This window comes from Typopeltis vanoorti, chromosome 22 (assembly GCF_054136105.1).
Source record: "Typopeltis vanoorti isolate ZY-2024b chromosome 22, IOZ_Tvanoo_1.0, whole genome shotgun sequence".
Classification (NCBI taxonomy): Eukaryota; Metazoa; Arthropoda; class Arachnida; order Uropygi; family Thelyphonidae; genus Typopeltis; species Typopeltis vanoorti.
Window position 1 is genome coordinate 20,570,040 of NC_143570.1, and position 19,792 is coordinate 20,589,831.

General features: G+C 36.6%; 1 protein-coding gene across 2 annotated transcripts in view; it reads left to right on the forward strand.

The window, feature by feature from the left end:
• Positions 1-19,792, forward strand: part of LOC150094197 (transmembrane protein 135-like) — a 198,477-nt gene that overhangs the window by 30,784 nt on the left and 147,901 nt on the right. For both annotated transcript variants that reach the window (XR_016550264.1, XM_090412359.1), the window contains exon 3: positions 7,937-8,029. Coding sequence is in view for 1 of the 2 variants with exons in the window: in XM_090412359.1 (XP_090268485.1) it covers positions 7,937-8,029 (93 nt within the window). In the remaining variant the exon portion in view is untranslated. The remainder of the gene's footprint in view (positions 1-7,936; positions 8,030-19,792) is intronic.

Below are 19,792 nucleotides of genomic sequence, written 5' to 3' on the forward strand. Positions count from 1 at the left end.
CATTACTATTGCACACTGTGTTGTTTGTGCTTTTTGGTCAAGAACAGCTTACATGGCTACAATCATACACTCTCTGTGAATCCAGACCTGGCTCTTTATCTGTGATATATTCTCTAAAATGAAATTACAGCGCAAAAGGACAGATTTCAAAATATTTCACAGATCCAGATTTAATTACAGGCAGCTGAACATGATCTTACACAAAGCCTAGTAGCTCTGTTTTTAGCATTGTCACTGGGCAAAGTAATCCCTATACATTTGTCAAGATTACTTTGAAGAGAACAGTTACATCTATTATTATGTTATGCTTTACACTTTCAGCTAGTCCAGAAACTTTAGGGTAGCACTTATATTATCACTGAAGTGTCACTGAAAATTTTGTTAAAATATATATATATATATATATGTATTGTCAGAACCAAAAAAAATTAATATTTCAATTCAAATTGGATATTTCTCCACTTGCATTTTTTTTTCTTTTTTTTTTTCTCTTTTTTTTTCTGTAGCACCATATATATATGTGTACTTAAAATAGTTTAATATTAAATGTGACGTGACAGTTATGGTATCTGTCAGATTGAATAGATTGAATTACAGGCAGCTGAACATGATCTTACACAAAGGCTACTAGCTCTGTTTCCAGCATTGTCACTAGGCAAAGTAATCCCTTTACATTTGTAAAGGGATTACTTTGAAGAGATTACTTTTGCTTGTATAGCAGTTCACAGAGCAGTCAGCTACATAATATTGTCAATAAATTATATTCTTATTCTTTATTTAGTTGCTTACTGTATCCTCACATCTCTGTAGTATCAGTCAGTAATAACAGTGTCTTTTGGTTGGAAAGATTTGAATTTGAATCCCATCTAGAATGCAAGTTACTCATAGACACATTTGAAAAATTATGTAATTAAAATAGATTAACTGCAAATATTTCAATTTGCACATTGTGGATCATTGTCAGTATAATATAGTTGGAAATTAAAAAATTAAACAACAGTGAAGGTATATGGAGAATGGGATCTCTCCTTATATGCAGTTGCAAGACAAAAAATAAAATTCCATCTCTACTGCTACCTGGAGTCTTTTCAGTCCCATGCAACTGCTGGTTATTCTACATTTAGCAAATAGACAGATCTGTTTCTTTATGCCTTTCTAAACACAAATGGGGATAACTAATACAGGGCCTCAGGCTCCTTTGGAATAACACCAGATTTCTACATAATGTTCTCATCAATACAAGTGGCTCTTTAAAGAAAGTTCCAAAATACTTCTACATCACCCATATCTCAACTTTGATAATGGATACTCCATGCTAAATACTTTTTAATTATATAAGCGTTTATTACATGCACACACACACACCATTTCATCCTGACAGAATTTGTTTTTATCTGGCTGTCTTGTGACTGCATAAAAGGATAAATTCCATTCTCCATATACTCATTCTTGTTTAATTTTTTATTTTCCAACATACTACACTGATACTGATTTTCTATGATGCTTGAATTGAAATGTTTGTAGTTAATCTATCTTAATTAATTTTTCAACTGTGTAACTTATGCAAACTAAGTGTTTATTTATTTTTTATGTAATTGTGGCTGCCATTCACAGTTTTCTAAACCTGTAATACATTCCTATTATGGGTGGGCTAAGGATTTCTTTTTTTCTTTTTTTTTTTTTATTAATTTTATATATTTTTATATTATTTATTTTGACCATCTATATTTATGTTTTGTAAACCTGGAAAAGGCTCTAATGATGTGTCAAGAGAAAAGCTGTTCATAACACTACAGGTATATAGTGTTATGAACTGTGAATGGAACATTGTACAGAGCAGTATTATAGCCTATACTTAGGTTGTAAGTTATAATTAGAAGTACTAGAAAATGATTTTGTGTAAAATTTTGTCTAAGAAAAGGCTGCACTTTATCTCGTGTTATTCTTCATCTGTACACATCAAATTTATGAAAGAAAGTGGCATTGACCCTGATATCAAAATCAGATATGTTCAACTTGCTGTAACAAACCTGGTATGAAAATAAGCAATAAAAAGCCTAAAACTATTAAATAGACACATATACATGAAAAACATGAACCGCATGCTCAGTAGAGAAAACCTGTATAACAAGTAAAGTATTTCAGCTATTTAGGCACAATTTTTAGTGAAGATGGAAAATATTTCATAATAGACAGTAGAATATGCAAAGCTGGTATGCTTCCCACCATACCAGCAGTTTAATATATTCATGTGGAATAAGAGGAATTAACCACCACACCAGACCAGATTAACCTCCCTACCGGCTGTGGTGGATGAAATAGTGCTTCTATTTCATCCACTACAGCCAAATTATACTTCTTATCCATGTTATTCAATAGGTGTTACAGAATTGTATCCAGATTTAGTTGGACATCTATAGATGTTATGGCCATTTCGGGAGTTAACAGTATACAAGACAGTGTTTAAACTTATGTGTTAGAAATCTTAGAAATGAGAGTTCTGAAAAAAATTAGGGGAGTGAACAAATGATATCAAGCAGAAACATATCTAAAAATGAAAATAGACAGGAACTTGACACTATTTTCATTGAATAGGACACTGGCCACAGGTTGTCGGTATTAGTGAAACATGGCTGACAGAAGATGATAAAGCTAGTGGGATTGAATGCGATGGGTATAGCGTGTTCAGGAATGACAGGGTGAATAAAAAGGGGGGAGGAGTGTTATTGATGATAGCTGATGAGCTTCAGCCAAGGAGTATAGAAGTTGAACTGCAGGATGGGGAAAAAAGCACATTTGAGGCTGTTTGGTGTGAGATACAATCTAGCAGAACAAAATATACAATTGGGTGCTGCTATAGACCGGGTGATGGAGTGGATGGTGGGAATAGTATGCATAAGCAAATAGAAGAAATGAATGGAAGGAGGGTAATTATTATGGGTGATTTCAATTATGGTAATATTGACTGGAAAGAGGAGAGGGCACATGGGAGGAAGGAATTGGATTTTATGCAGTTATTAAGGGACAACTATCTACGGCAACATGTATTGGAAAATACCAGGGGGCAGAGAGTGCTGGACCTAGTAATTGCAACTGAGAATGTGGCTGTAACGAACATGACCATGTTGCCACCAATTGGTGAGAGTGACCATAAGGTCATGACTTGGGAGGTGGCTAAAGGAGTCGAATTTACAATTAAGACAGGGTATATGTGGAATTACCGGGCTGGTAAGTATGACAAGCTTAGGTGTGTGCTTGGCTCAATGCCATGGCATGTAAAACTGCAAGGGCTGGATGTTGATGGTGCATGGGAGGTGGTCAAGAACTGTTTGCAGGAGGCAATGGTTGACTGTATACCAAGAGTCCGAATAATAAATCAGGTAGGGGTTAAATGGATGAATAACACTATTAAGCTTGAGCTGCAAAAAAAGAAACAATTGTGGAGGGAATTTAAGGAGAAGGGTGACCATCAGGTGCATGAACAGTATAAAGCTCAGGCCAGGATGGTAACAAGGGTGGTAAGAAAAGCAAAAGCAGATTACGAAAGGAAATTGGCCATGCAGGCTAAAGAGAATCCCAAACAGTTTTTTCAATATGTTGCAAGTAAAAGGAAAAATGCTCATGGTAGAATGATCTTAAAAAATGCTGAGGGTAGGGAGGTAACTGAATCAGTCGATGTTGTGGAATTACTGAGCGAGCACTTTGCAAGAGTATATCATCCAGGTGGTGGCTTTGCGGAAATGGAGGAACCAACAGCTTATACTGGAATTGTGATGAATGAGGTAGAGGTAACTAGTCTATTACAGAACCTCAATGTCAATACATCTGTGGGATTGGATGGTATACCAGCTCGTGTCGTACGTGAAGCAGCCAAAGAATTGTCAGTGCCCTTGACCATTATGTTTAATTTGAGCCTCAGGACTGGGTCAGTCCCAAGGGGGTGGAAAGAGGGGAAAATAGTTCCACTGCACAAAGGTGGTTCCAAGGCTGCTGTTGAAAATTACCGGCCAATCAGCATAACAGGAATCATTATCAAGGTCTTAGAGAAAATAGTCAAGAGGAAAATACAAGATTGGATAGAAGAAAATGGGATACTGTATCGGGGACAGCATAGTTTTGTGAAGGGTAGGTCATGCCTCAGTAACTTGCTCACGTATTATAACACAGTGACGGCTGAACTGGATAAGGGTAATGGGTTTACAGTGATTCTGCTGGACCTTGCTAAGGCCTTTGACAGGATACCACATGGAATTCTAATCAGTAAATTGCAGCATATGGGAATGGACATAGGGTTGGTGAGATGGATAGGAGGGTGGTTGACGGAGAGATATCAGAGAGTGGTTTACTCAGGAGTAGAGTCCACAAGACGGCCTGTGACTAGTGGTGTACCACAAGGATCTGTTCTTGGACCACTGCTGTTTAATTTGTTCATAAATGATATAGGAAAGGATCTGAGAGGAACAGTTCATTTGTTTGCGGATGATGCGAAGTTGGGTAGGGCAATAGTGAATGCAGATGACGTCAAAATTTTGCAGGATGATTTGGATAGATTGGAGGTCTGGGCTAGGGAGAATGGATGTCAATTTAATGTGGCAAAATGTAAGGTTATGCATTTTGGGGTGAAAAGATGGGAGGCAGTTTACTGCATTGGTGGAACCGTGCTCCAGGAAAGTGATGAGGCACGAGATTTAGGAGTGTTGGTGGATAAGGAATTGAAATTTAGGGGACACATTGCAAAAGTGGCCAAATCAGCTCATCAAATCACTTGGTTGCTGAAGAATACGTTGACAAGCAGAGACAAGCAGGTTATTGTTCCTCTGTATCGAGCCTTGATAAGACCTCATCTCAACTACTGTGCTCAGATTTGGTCACCTAGGTTTCTTCTTGATGGGGAGGAGGTGGAGAGGATCCAGAGGCGAGTGACCAAGATGATAGCAGGTCTGTGGAATGAACCGTATGAGAACAGGTTGAGGATTTGTGGGTTGCAAAAATTGGTTGATAGGCGGAGGAGGGGAGATATGATTGAGACATTCAAATTACTGAAGGGTTTGTATAAAATTAATTCAGAAGATATTTTTGAGAACAGGGCTGGTTGTGGGAGGACTAGGGGACATCCATGGAAACTGGGCAAAAGTGTGGTTAGTAAAGGTGTTAGAGCTGGGTTCTTTACTTTTAGAGTAGTGAATGAGTGGAATGCGCTCCCTGAGTCTGTGGTGGATGCTGTGACAGTGAATGAGTTTAAGGCGAGGTATGATAGATACTGTATGAATGTCGAATAGTTGTGATGAAAATGATTTGGGGCCTCCCTCGATGAGTCTAATGACTCCCTGGAGTTGCCCGTAATAATAATAATAATAATTTGTGAGCCATGCCAATCTAAGATGATAGGGTCACTTAAACAGGTGTTTAGCAAAATAGATGTTTGATGGAAAGTTAAAAGCCTCCAAGAAGACTGAGAACTAGGTGGATTGATGCAATTTATAGCACCTTTTGAAGACTTGAAATATAAGATCCAACAGTGCTGGAGATTTGACAGATAAGACTAATATGGAAGAAAATTGTTTAATAAGAAATTACTAATGTGAACTTAATTATGCACTATTATCATGTTGTCTTGTACACTCCTTGAGGATATATATATTATTATTACACCCTCCATGGAGTCAGCAGACTCATCATGGAAAATGATGATATAAGAGCAATCAATTATGGTAAACCTACTCAAAAAAAGGTTGGATGATTTACAGTATATTAGTAGTATAGATGGGCTGTGAGGATTATATAAAACATGAATCCTGCATTAAATAAAACACCTGAAGTGGTCTTTTCTGCACCTCTTCAGTAAGTAGAGCAGTGATCTCGTACCATGTGATGAAAATCGACTACTGAAATAAGATGTTTATAAGACATTCATTTTCAATTTTTTAACACCTTGATAATCCATAAACAAAATACACATTTTTTTTAAACCAGTTTTTAGGAAACTTATACTAGCAGATATACTTTCCAGGACTACTTCCTCCCCCTCCCCCCTCTCAGTGCATTGCAAGAACCTATAATAGAAGATACTTTTGTACAGTAGATACAATAGCACTGTTTAAAAATCTCTAGGTTAGTCATACTCATGTGCAGACCTAAGTAACAGGATTTTGTCCAGTCAGTAAAAACATGACCTTCCAAAATGACTAAGTCTTACTTGAATTTAGTTCCAGCTTTCTGTTGAATTTAATGCTATGCTCACATTAGATACAAGATCCTGGCTATTTTTTTTTAATTACAGTAACTTTAAAAAAAAGTCATTTATGTGTATTCAGATTTTAGCACACTATAATTTTGTTATATATATATATATATATATACAGGGTGTTCGGGATAAATTTGACATATTTATAATTAATTATATTTTTCCGTAAGTTACATGTATTAACACACACTTCTCTTCATTTAAAAGTTTGGACCCTTCTTCATTCATATACAAGATGTCAGAAAGGATGGATAGCTGGAACCCACCTGAATCATGGAAGAGAATAACTTGTATCATGATGATTCGTGCCCGCCATCAAAATAAGGATATTACGACTGCTGCCCAATGCTCCCTGAATACAGTAAAAACAATCAGGCATGAACTAGAGACTTGCAATGGTGACTACGAGGATGTAGCAAGAAGAAAGATCCCTAGCAGACGATCTGATTGCGTTCGTACAGCAGAATTCCTCGCAAATCTGCAGGAACAGGTGTTGAAGAACCCTGGCATTGGAATTCGGGCTTTGTTCGTGGAGTTGCTAACTGTAGTCAAGCCCTGGATAACAAGGGTAGCCAATGGTAGGCCGTATGTATGGCAGCAGGATTCGGCCCCTTGCCACACCTCTGGGAAAAGTCAAAAATGGTTGTCTGAAAATTTCTACGACTTCACCAGTCCAAATGTTTGGCCTCCAAACTCCCCAGACCTTAACCCCATGGATTATTTTGTATGGGGTGCAGTTGAAAAAGACACCAATCGCACTTCCAGTAATACAAAAGCCCAGTTAATGGATAAAATTAAAACAGTTTTTGCGGCCCTTCCCAGGGAGACTGTAGCATCAGCTTGTTCGAGGTTCCGAAGCAGAATTGAAGCTGTGATCGATGCTAATGGTGGTTATTTTGAGTAAATCTTGTTGATAGTATTGTAATTAACTCTGCCTGTAATGTTTTTTTGTCAATTCATTAAATTTAATAGATACAAAGAAGATTTTCTTTTTCCTTACGAAACTGTCAAATTTATCCCGAACACCCTGTATATATATCAATTTTTTTAAGGAAAACATTCACATCTTGAAAAAAAAGGGTTCAAATATAGGATCAATATGTTCTAGAGTAGTTGGTAACCAATCACTTTGCTAATGATTTGTCACTGTTGGATTATTTGCCATCACTTTACAACTTATAGATTAGCATGCTTTTTACAATAATGAGTTATTGTAAAATTATTTAAAAAGAAAATTAAAAAAAAAAAAGTTATTTATGCACTTCAAGTGCATCTTTAAAAACATTTTAAAATCATCATAGATCTGATTTTTTTTTTTTTTTTTTTTCTTAAATATATTTTGGTTGTAAATAATTGCACATAGCAAAGCAGAATTTATTTGTAATTAACTTAAATGTCTTAAATACTATGGCAAACTTCCTCTTCACAAAGCCATGCTTTCTCCCATAGAGAGAGAGCACTATATTCCTCTTTGCCCATTAATAATGCTAGCTTGAGCTTGCAAGACATTTCCATGTAAATAATTCATTTAGTTAAGGAATTATTTATTTTTATTCCAGTTCCACATTGCTTCTGGAATAAAAACTTTAACATGAATCAGTATAATAGTTATGGAAATTTGAATGTAGTGATTGCATAAGTTTTAGAATATCTTATGCAATCACTGTATGTATTTTTTTAAATTCTTTCTAGGAAAATAATGGGAAAATTTTATTATCTCCATTGCTCATATATGCCTGCCTTCTTAGCCAGTTTCTTTGCTATATTGATTGAAAGGAGGAGTCGGTGAGTTACTCTCTGTTGCTGTTTTTTTTTTTTTTTTTTTTTAATGTTTTTAAAATATTTTTAAGTAAAGATATATTTTATCTCCATAACTAGTATATATGACAAGTTTAATTTTTTGTTTAACTTGCTAATCAGCATTAGGGGAATATATATGTGAGTAATAAAGTAGCCTCATTGCTGAGTAGTTAGTGCATCCACTCTTCAATCAACATGCTGCAGGTTTGAATCTGACCATGACGTGATTGTTTTTATATATGATGGGTACCCAAAATTAACCGCAATTATTTTAAAAAAAAAAAAATTATTAAACTTTATAATACCATATTCTAGTCTCCTTCTCTCCTTTGTGAGTCAGTACACTTGTCCCAACATTTTTTCCACTACTGGAAAAAATTCTGGAACTGTTCAACTGGATCCTCCAGCAACCTTCCTTTCACTTCATCCACATCAATGAATCACTGCCCTTTCGTGGTTTCCTTTATCCATGGTCTTTAATTTGTTTCCTCAAATTATGCAAACATTCACACGATTTTTTTTAATCCTCTCAAACAAGACACAATTTTATTATTATTATTATTAAGAGAAATCTCCAGGTAGTCAGAGACTCATCGAGGGAGGCCACATACTACACACACCAGCTATCACTCTTATTCTTGAATTCACTCACACTGCTTGCACTCACAACATCCAATGGCAATCCATTCCAATCATGTACCACCCTCTGAGAGAGAAATCTGGCCCTTACACCCTTCTTGGCAGCCTTCATTATCAGCTTCCAGGGATGCCCTCTCGTCCTTTCCCCACCCTCCATAAATTGAAAAATCCCATCAATTGAAATTTTGTATGACCCTTTCAGCAGTTTGTAAATAAAAATGATGACACTGACGCAATGAGTGAGATCGCTCTATTACGCAGAGCTATACAAAGGGCAAATCGGCAGCTGGAACGTTGGCAAAAATATTTACCAAGCGTACCAACTAATAATTGGCAAAAGTATGATAGAAAAATTAAGGGTATGATAGTGAGTGTAAACAAAATGAAATAGCGAGTGTTGTATGGAGATTCCTTAGTAAGAGGTGTGTTAGTTGAGAGTTTAACAAAATCGTACCAACCTGGTGTGAACGTTAAGAATGTAAGCAAGTCAATTAGAATGCAAAAGCAGTGGGTGAAAGAATTGATAGTGGTATCAGGTACAAATGATTTGAAAGGAAACAAAAATGACTATGAGTGAGGATGTGAAGGAATTGCTTTAGGTAGAAAAAGAGAAGAGTGAGAGAGTTAGGATGGTGAGTCTGTTGCTGCGGTATGACAGTGAAGAGTATAGAAGGAGGGCCATAATTGCTAATGACTTTATGCGTGAATTATGCAGGATGAGTGGTGTGGAATTTGTGGATGTGTGGAATTCGATGGGCGAAAGGATTTATATAAAATGGATGGTTTACATTTGAATGGATTTGGTGTACAGAGACTTGAAAAGGTGTTGTCGAATGTAGTGGAAGTGAATGTGCAGAATCAGGAAAACTAGAGTAATTAAAGGGGGGGGGGAGTAGATATGCAGACTTTAGGGAGACAGTTGAGTGTGTGAATGTGTGTAATATGCCCAAGCGAGTAGGAAAGGCCATGAATCAGAATGGGATATTTAGTATAAGGCATCAAAATAGGGATGGGACAAATCGGCTTCTGCAATTCATGTATGCTAATGCCAGGAGTATTAGGAACAAGAAGGAAGAATTTTTGGCCTTGGTTGGCACTTCCAGACCACAGGTTATTGGCATTAGTGAAACATGGCTGACAGAAGATGACACAACTAGTGGGATTGAATGTGAGGGGTATGGTGTGTTCAGGAGTGACAGGGAGAATAAAATGGGGGAGGGTATTGTTGATGATAGCTGATGAGCTGCAGCCAAGGAGAATAGAAGTTGAATTGCAGGATAGAGAAAAGAGCACATTTGAGGCTATTTGGTGTGAGATTGAAACTAGCAGAACAAAATATACAGCTGGGTGCTACTATAGACCAGGTGATGGAATAGATGGTGGAGATAGTATGCATAAGCAAATAGAAGAAATGAGTGGAAGGTGAGTAATTATTATGGGAGATTTCAACTGTGGTAACATTGATTGGAAGGAGGAGATGACACATGGGAGGAAGGAATTGGATTTTATGCGGTTATTAAGGGATAACTATCTGCGACAGCATGTAATGGAAAATACTAGGGGTCAGAGAGTGCTTGACTTAGTAATTGCATCTGAGAATTTGGCTGTAATGAATATGACCACGTTGCCACCAATTGGTCAGAGTGATCATAGGGTCTTGACTTGGGAGGTGGCTAAAGGTGTGGAATTTACAATTAAGACGGGGTGCATGTGGAATTATCGGGTGGTAAGTATGACAAGCTTAGGAGTTTGATTGTTCAGTGCCATGGCATGTACAACTGCAAGGGCTAGAAGTTGATAGTGCATGGGAGGTGGTTAATAAGTGTTTGCATGAAGCAATGGCTGACTGTATACCTGGAGTCCGAATAATAAATCAAGTAGGGGTTAAATGGATGAATAACACCATTAAGCTTGAGCTGCAAAAAAAAAAAAGAAACAACTATGGAGGGAATTTAAGGAGAAAGGTGACCGGCAGGCACATGAATGGTATAAAGCACAGGCCAGAAAGGTAACGAGTGTGGTAAGAAAAGAAAAAAGGATTATGAAAGAACATTGACCATGGCTAAAGAGAATCCCAAACAGTTTTTTCGATATGTTGCAAGTAAAAGAAAAAATGTGTATGGCAGAATGATTTTAAAGAATGCTGATGGTGGGGAGGTAACCGAATCAGTTGAATTACTGAGCAAGCACTTTGCAAGAATATATCATCCAGGTGGTGACATTGCAGAAATGAATGAACCAATAGATTATACAGGAATTGTGGTGAATGAAGTGGAAGTGAGTAGTCTATTGCAAAACCTCAATGTCAATATATCTGTGGGATTGGATGGTATACCAGCTCGTGTCGTACGTGAAGCGGCTAAAGAATTGTCAATACCCTTGACCATTTTGTTTAATTTGAGGCTCGGGTCTGGGTTAGTCCCGAGGGGGTGAAAGAGGGGAAAATAGTTCCACTGCATAATGCAGGTTCCAAGACTGCTGTTGTAAATTACCAACCAATTAGCATATCAGGAATTGTTGTCAAGGTCTTGGAGAAATTAGTCACGAGAAGAATATAGGTTGGATAGATGAAAATGGGGGACAACATGGTTTTGTGAAGGGTAGATCATGCCTCAGTAACTTGCTCACGTTTTATAACACAGTGACGGCTGAACTGGAGAAGGGTAATGGGTTTACAGTGATTCTACTGGACCTTGCCAAGGCCTTTGACAGGATACCACATGGAACTTTAATCAGTAAACTGGAGCAGATGGGGATGGATATAGGGTTGGTGAGATGGATAGGAGAGTGGTTGATGGAGAGATACCAGAGAGTGGTTTATTCAGGAGTTGAGTCCAAAAGACGGCTTGTGACTAGTGGTGTGCCGCAGGTTCTGTTCTTGGACCACTACTTTTCAATTTGTTCATTAACGATATAGGAAAGAATCTAAGAGGAAGTGTTCACTTGTTTGCTGATGATGCAAAGTTGGGCAGAGCAATTGTGAGTGCACTGGATGTCAAAATTTTGCAAGATGATTTGGATAGTTTGGAGGACTGGGCTAAGGAAAATGGATATCAATTTAATGTGTAAGGCAAAGTGTAAGGTTATGCATTTTGGGGTGAAAAGATTCGCAGCAGTATATCACATTGATGGAACTATACTCCAGGAGATTGATGAAGCCAGGGATTTGGGAGTGTTGGTGGATAGGGAGTTGAAGTTTAGGGGGCTCATCACAAAAGTGGCTAAATCAGCTCATCAAATCACTTGGTTTCTGAAAAATACTTTAACAAGCAGAGACAAACAAGTTATTGTTCCTCTGTATCGAGCCTTGATAAGACTCCATCTAGACTGCTGTGTCCAGATATTGGCGCCAGGGTTTCTTCTTGATGGGGAGGAGGTGGAGAGGATCCAGAGACGAGTGACCAAGATGATAGCAGATCTGTGGGACGAACCTTATGAGAAAGTTAAAGATTTGTGGGTTGCAAAAATTGGTCGAAAGGCAGAAAAGGGGTGATATGATTGAGATGTTCAAATTACTGAAGGGTTTCTATAAAATTAATCCAGAAGATATTTTTGAGAATAGGACTGGTGGTGAGAGGACTAAGGGCCATACATGGAAGCTGGGAAAGAATGTGGTTAGCAGGGGTGTTAGAGCTAGGTTTTTTTTACTTGGAGAGTGGTGAATGAGTGGAATAAGCTGCCAGAGTCTGTTGTGGGTGCTATGACCGTGAATGAGTTCAAGGCGAGGTATGATAGATACTGTGTGAATGTCGAATAGTTGTTCTTGACATGATATTAGGGCCTCCCTCGATGAGTCTGTCGACTCCTTGGAGTTGCCCGAAATAATAATAATAATAAATAAAATATTATTTTAATTGTTTAGCCATAAAAATAAATTATACCGGCACTAGTTAATCAACGAAAACTACTGTTCTGCACCTTAAGTTGCTCCAAGTTCTGCATAATCTGCAAGAACAACATAAACCATCCATTATTCCAAGCATCGAAGCGAACATGTACTAATTTCATTAAAAAAAAAAAAAAAAAAAAAAATTCTTTCAACGCGGCTTGTTATTCATTACACACATACAGTCTCGCGCGCACGTATATACATATATACTGTTAGATCACGCTTCCAAGAACCCATCAAGGGAGGGAATTACACTCTACTACGCACGGCTACTGTCTCTACTACTTAAAACCTGCTACTGTCGTATGAGATCAAGTAACTCGCCTTCGATTGAAAAAAAACCCATTCATCCAATTGTGTTACGGAGGCAATATAATTGTAATTTAAATGTTTCCAATTTATAACAATTTAAACTACCATAAATAGATAATAAAAATTACTATATTAACTAACCTGTCATAAGACGCGCCAAAACTTTAAATTCATCTTTCAGCTGGAATTAAATTTAAATTTTATTCCAGCAGTAATAAGTATTTTTAGGTGCATTTCGCAGCATGATTGAGCAGCTGTTGGATTTATTTTCTTCGTTCGTTGCCCAAGTTGTTCCGAGATTCGGGCTGAATGGATTTTATGTTTTTCAAAATCATAAAATATTCTTCGCTATTCCAGTTTTTGTTTTAATCAAATGTATAAACATTTGCAGAGGCGCAAAGGGATAAAAAATATCGAAAGTATATTGCAGAATTCTGGTCAGGTTGTTGGAATTTAATATATTAGCCATTTTAGGATGAACACAAGTAAATGTCTAGTTCGCTCAATTTTGGTTTCAGTCGAATCATTTTATTGAGAAAACTGATTCGAAGTAGTAATAATTCGGCACTCGCTGCGTGGAATATAGCTATATTAAAATTTGTCTAAACATTTCTGTTTTGGTTACAGTTGGATCATTTTATTATATGGCACTTCCATAAAACCCCCGGACTCCTCACTAGAGGCCACACACTATACTGATCTGCATTGCAATTACATTTTTGGTTGTTAATTGCTTGTATTTTGCGAAGGAAAAACCAGAGTTTCTTGGTGATGAAAGGTTCTTGAGTTCTAGACGGCATTCAAACTGCACCGCCTTGAATGGAATTTAGAGAAATTTTGAATTTGAGATCTGTATTAAATTTTGAATAATTTCAATTTTGGTTTCATTTGCACCAATCTGTAGTGTAAACATTATTATTCGTCACACCTCCATGGAGTCAGAAGACTCATCGCGGGAGGACAACTCTCCGTCTCCACCACTACACCGAACCTCTACTACCAATCATCTACATCAGCACCATCTACTGCCCACCACCACAGCTAGTATTTTTTGTCTGTAAATTGCGTATGTTCTGAAGGCGTTAGAAAAAACCCTGCTACCCCATACGAGATCGGCAAACTCACCTCTGATTGAAAATGTCCATATAAAGATTCCTCCCGTTATGACGAGACTCGAACTCAGGCCTTTTCCAATTGAAGGGCGCAACGGAAGCGCTACAATGATTCGATTTATTTGTTCTTGAATTTATTTTATATGATTTATATATATATATATATCGAATTCGCCAGTGAGCTTCAGCCAGCCTTTACAAGTGTGCGTGTTGCTTGGGAAAATTAAGTTACAACCAACTTTTTATGACGATGTTATTGACCAGTTCATAAAGAACTGTAGGGTAGAATTTGTATTCAAGTAGCTAAATTGAAAAAGATACATTTATTTTACAAATGATATTCTATTTGTATGATTAAATGTACATAAATTTCTAAATACAGGTAACCCTCGTATAACGCGATACTTATACAACACGGTTCCGATAAAAACACGGTCTACAAATTGTAGTAACCCTTTATCTTTACGTACGTTTTTCACCGCGCGACTTAAAAATCGAATTTTATCTTCGTTAAAGTGTTGAAAATTGTTCACGTTTCTGCCAGGAAAGCGCATTAAAAATCATAAGTGTGTTCATCTCAAGCTGAGCGCTTTATTTTCTGGTGAGTTACATACAATATGTAATGCTTGCTTTTTTGTGTAAAAAATTATTTTTATAGTAATGCCCACAAACTGCAACGAAAAGGAAAAACCAACATTAAAAACAAAATTAATTTCTCTCGAAGAAAAATATTCAAAATCTTGGATCGGTTGAAAAATGGAGAAAAACCAGGAGTTTTTGCAGGGACTTTGAATTTAAATGAATCATCAATTCGAATAATCAAACAAAATGAACATAAAATCCGAGAAATTGTTTATTGCTGGGTCAACGATAAATGCATTGCTCGTGTATGCGATATTCAAATAGAAAAATGGAGAAATCTCTAATGATTTCGATAGAAGATTGCACCTCAAAACAAAATTCCTATGGATGGAAATCTTATTAAACAAAAAAACACTCAAAGTTTATAAACATTTATAGTACAGACCAGGTGTTCAATGCTGATCAATCCGGGTTATATTGGAAAAAAGTGCAAAAACGCACCTATATTTCGAAAAATTAAAGATCAGCTCCTGGATTCAAAGTTTCCAAAGATAGAATTACTCTACGGTTTTGTAGTAATGCATCAGGTGATTACATGACAAAACCAGTGTTGGTTAACCAATCCTCAAATCCTGGTGCTATGAAATATTAAAATATGCACTATTTTATTTTGCCTAAAACATTTATGCATTATGTGCAATGAAGTTTAAGTACAATTTGTAATTTTTATACTATGTATTTGTTTCATAGTTTATGTTTTCTTAACTTACATGAATTACCTGAATTGAATAAGAATGTATTTTTTTGTTGGATATGTCATTGTTGTTTATATAATTAAAAAAAAAAAAAAAAAAAACGATTTCGGAACATAACCCTACTTTTTCTATGTGATCTGAGACTCGCATAACGCGGCATTTCTGCGGAACCTAACAACCGCGTTATACGAGGGTTACCTGTACATAATGAAATAAGTAATTCATTATTCCGCTAATCAGGATTAAATCACATTCCCTGAATGATAACAAGAGCAAGCGTGAATTTCAAGACCAGCATTCGCCTCTGATTTTCATTTATGTATATATGAATATATAAATCAAACCCGCTGAACAACCTTTCATATACGCGCTATTAACTTTTGACACATCTTCTCGGATTTTTGCAAAGCTATCACTACAGGACGGAGTTCTTTAGTGTAAATTTCTCTCCAGAACAATAGAAATGTCGAAAATTCGACAGTTTCGAAACATTTCTACAGTACACATCAGTTTCCCACTGATGTGTGCTGTAGAAAAACTTAGGTTAGCTATTCATGCCACACATTTATATGGTATAAACAATGCCAATAATTAATTCATTTATTGAACTTGCTAATATTTCGCTAGTTTACTAACCGTCATCATCATCACAAATTACAACTGGAGACAGCACTCACCATTATGAATTGTGATGTGTTCAGCCATATCGCTACGCCTTTGTGCGGTGAATATTCTTTTCGAAGCAATCCTAGGTTCAAGAACAATTTACAAAACACTTTTTTTTCGTTATAATTTCGCTCTTATTAATAAAACGATTTGAAATTATACTTTGCCCTTTCATTGGACCATTTTATTAGCAAAACGATTTAGAAACACAGTAATAGCAAAATTCGCACTCTTCCTACTTTTTTTGATAACATTCTTATCAAAAAAATTCCATAGTTTTTATAAAATTCCAAAAAATCCCCCCCTTCCCTTATTTTCCATAGTTTTTATAAAACATTATTCCTAATAATTTTATTTGTACCAACGAACTTATTATTCTAAAACTGCGTCATATCGTTTTCGAAATGAACTGTGTTGTTAATTTCAATAAAGTTTTTAGTCTTAATAAAAAAAAAAAAAAGAAAGAAAACGTTTATCAAGATTGAGATGAGGGTTAGCGTATATTATAAGTTTTATTTTAAAGTTTTTCTTTTGCGAGTTAAACTTATGGATGGATTTGTTATATTCTAAAAATGAATGATGAAATAAGAAAAGACGATAATTTTTTCGTCTGAGCATTTACTTTGTTTTCGAAATTTATTTGGTCCATGTGTTGAGAAAATTAACGCTTGGCTAATCTTCCATTCACCAGTATGCAATTTTCCCCCTCATTAGATTTTGAAGTACCGTTTCATGAACTCGTGGTGCACGAAATGAACAGTTAACGATTTTTGCTTCTAGATTTACTACTCGTTTCATGTAAGATTATAAACTTCGTAATTTTACGACTTTGTGAAGGCTGGTATATTTTGCTATGGTGGAGTTAAGTGACTTTAAATGTTTTATCGTATAGTTAGCGATATTGGCCAATCAGAAATGGTCATTAATGATATAGGAAATATTCAGTTGTTTGCAGATGATGCAAAATTAGGTAGAGTAATAGTCGACAAAAATATTTTACAGGATTTAAATATACTGGCAATATGGGCAAAGGAAAAACGGATACCAATTTAATGTTGCATAGTGTAAGGTTATTCATCTTTGAGTGAAAAGATTACCATCTGTGTACCATATTGATGGATCAGGAACTTGAAGTCAGGATTTTGGGGGTATTTATGGATAGGGAGTTGAAATTCAGATGACATGTTGCAAAATTGGCTGAAACAGCTTATAAGATTACCTGCTTATCAAGGAACACCCTGACAAGCAGAGATAAAGTTATTATTCCCCCTTTATAAGACTTTTATAAGACTCATCTGGATTATTGTGCACAGATTTGGCCACCTAGGTTTCTTGGAGGTGTGGATGAGGTGGAAGGGATTCAGAGGCAAGTAACTTAAGATGGTTACAGGACTATATGATGCTTCATATGAGGAGAGACTGAAGGTTTGTGGGTTGCATAAGCTGGTTGATTTGCGGATAAGGGGAGATATGACAGAGACATGTAAGTTGCTTAGGAGGTTTCCAGGATTGATGTGGACGAAATATTTTAGTACATAAATAATGAGGAAAACTAGAGGTCGTCCGTATAAATTGAGTAGGAGTATGGTTAGCAGGGAATGAGTTTTTTTAATTTTCCTGTGGTGCAGTCATATTTAATAAAGTGCAATCATAATGTGTATTATGATTGCACTTTATTATAATCGATATTTAGTTCTTAAAGGGGGGAGGGGAAACTCACTATCTGGTGCATTTTTTTTTTTTAAAGGTTGCTGTCAAACTTTCAGTTGTATAAAAACTTATTTATTATAAATACTGAAAAGATGAAAGACGATTATTATTATTCAATGATGTTCCACATCTCATCTCGGGAAGCTACTCTACACACACCATGTTCCAGTATTGGCTGAGAGGAGATTACTGATGTGTTTATTCCTGGAAAGGTTGGAGGTAAATGTCACTGCAAGAAGATATTTGATCCTGTATGATTTGTGTATTATCTGCAAATATTACATAAATCTCACTGACCAATAAAGTGCCAATAACAGTATTAGTCAGTGAGAGGTCATTTATGTACAGAAGAAACAGCATAGGCAACAGAACATTCTGGGACACTTGCATCGATGAAGAAGTCCAAAGGAAGGAAGACGGCCACCATAACACAACGATTGACCAGAGAGAAAACTGGCTACCCAAGTACAAAGTGTGTGGTGTGGAAGGTAGATCAAGAATGACGATTTTCTGAGCAGTCCTCGACGCCAGACCCAATCGGATGTTTGGGAAATGTCAAGAGCTATAGTATTAGTTAGCAGACCTTCCCATAATGCGTGTCTGGAAGTGGACGATTTTGGCTAGGGGATATCCTGTGGACCTAGTGTGATGGAATCCATACTAATAGTCATTAACTAGTATGGTATAAACAGAATGAAGTTATAAACTCTAAGCCAGAGATGGTCATAAATATTGGAGTCCAGATTTGGCACACTCTGCCATGGGATATCGAATCTCACAAAGATCTATCTTTAGCGGGAGGAATCATACCGAGTGTGTTTCAGGATTCAAGGTGTACAGTGATTGTTGAAATTGATATGTTTGGTTCAGTCAGAAACGGGTAGTCAAATGTTTGTCCCGAATGTTAGGTTAATGTAGACATTAAAAAAAAAAAAAAAACACGTGATGTTACTACACATACTAGCCACTGGATTAACTTTTATTCAATGCTACTTTGACTGCGTATGGCCTTATGTTTAAGACGACGTGAAGGGAGTGGATACGGCTATGCGCGCGCATGAAATCATAGTGCTGCAGCGAGGACTTGGAAGCTCCTACAACCGAGCAAGCCAAGGTAACTTTGACTAGACGAGCAAGCATCGGCCTTCGATACACAACGCAAAGCTCAATTATTGCCGCGCAAGCTTAAGACGTCTTCTGTCTACAAAAATAAAAGCTCAAATGGAATGCTTATAAATGCATGCATTTATTAACAAATAAATAGTACTTCTTTTTCAATTAATGAGCTTGCGCAGCAAGCATGGAAAATTCGCTACTGATGATTAATATCCCGATGCGTGCGGCCCCACTGATGCAATGAAGTATGTATTTCTATACGTGTAAAGCGGTAATTTATTGACGAATTTTAATAAATCGAACTACTCTACAATTTCCCTCTATAGTCTTACGTATCGAGTTGTATCAAAATCAATTCAATTCAAAGTTCACTTGCTTACCCTCCTAAAAATAGTTCGTTACGTCCGATACTTACTTTGCACTCTCGCCAATCTCATCCGGGGGGGGGGGTTTGCAGGATTCGCCAATCCACATGAATGCAAACCGATATTGGAGAGATAATAATCGTCTAATGGCCGGGTTGTTTCGGTGTTACATAAGCAACTAACAACCAATCAACATTCTCTCAGCTAATTTGGAACTTTTTTTCGCTACCTGTGCTCCTAATTAACTATTTAATATATTAATTGACCATGTTCTGTTTAGGCAAATTTCGTTTTATACTTCTCATTTCTTCTCTCTGAACACTTCATTAATAACAGGTTCATCCTGGCATATATCCCTACATAAATTTTGTATTTGGTTCTAATTAATGTTTCCTTTTTCTTTTTCTTTTTTAGTTAAAAAAAAAGATTTTAGTTTTATGCCTTTGTAATTCATTTTATAATCGTCAATTGATATCGAGCTCAATGGTTGGAAAGACTGGTTCGATGCCCCGCTAGGATGCGAAGAACTTTATCTATATAATTTTATATCACTTCCACAGACGACGAGAGGCATAAGGCCTACAGCATTAAATGCCTGAGGG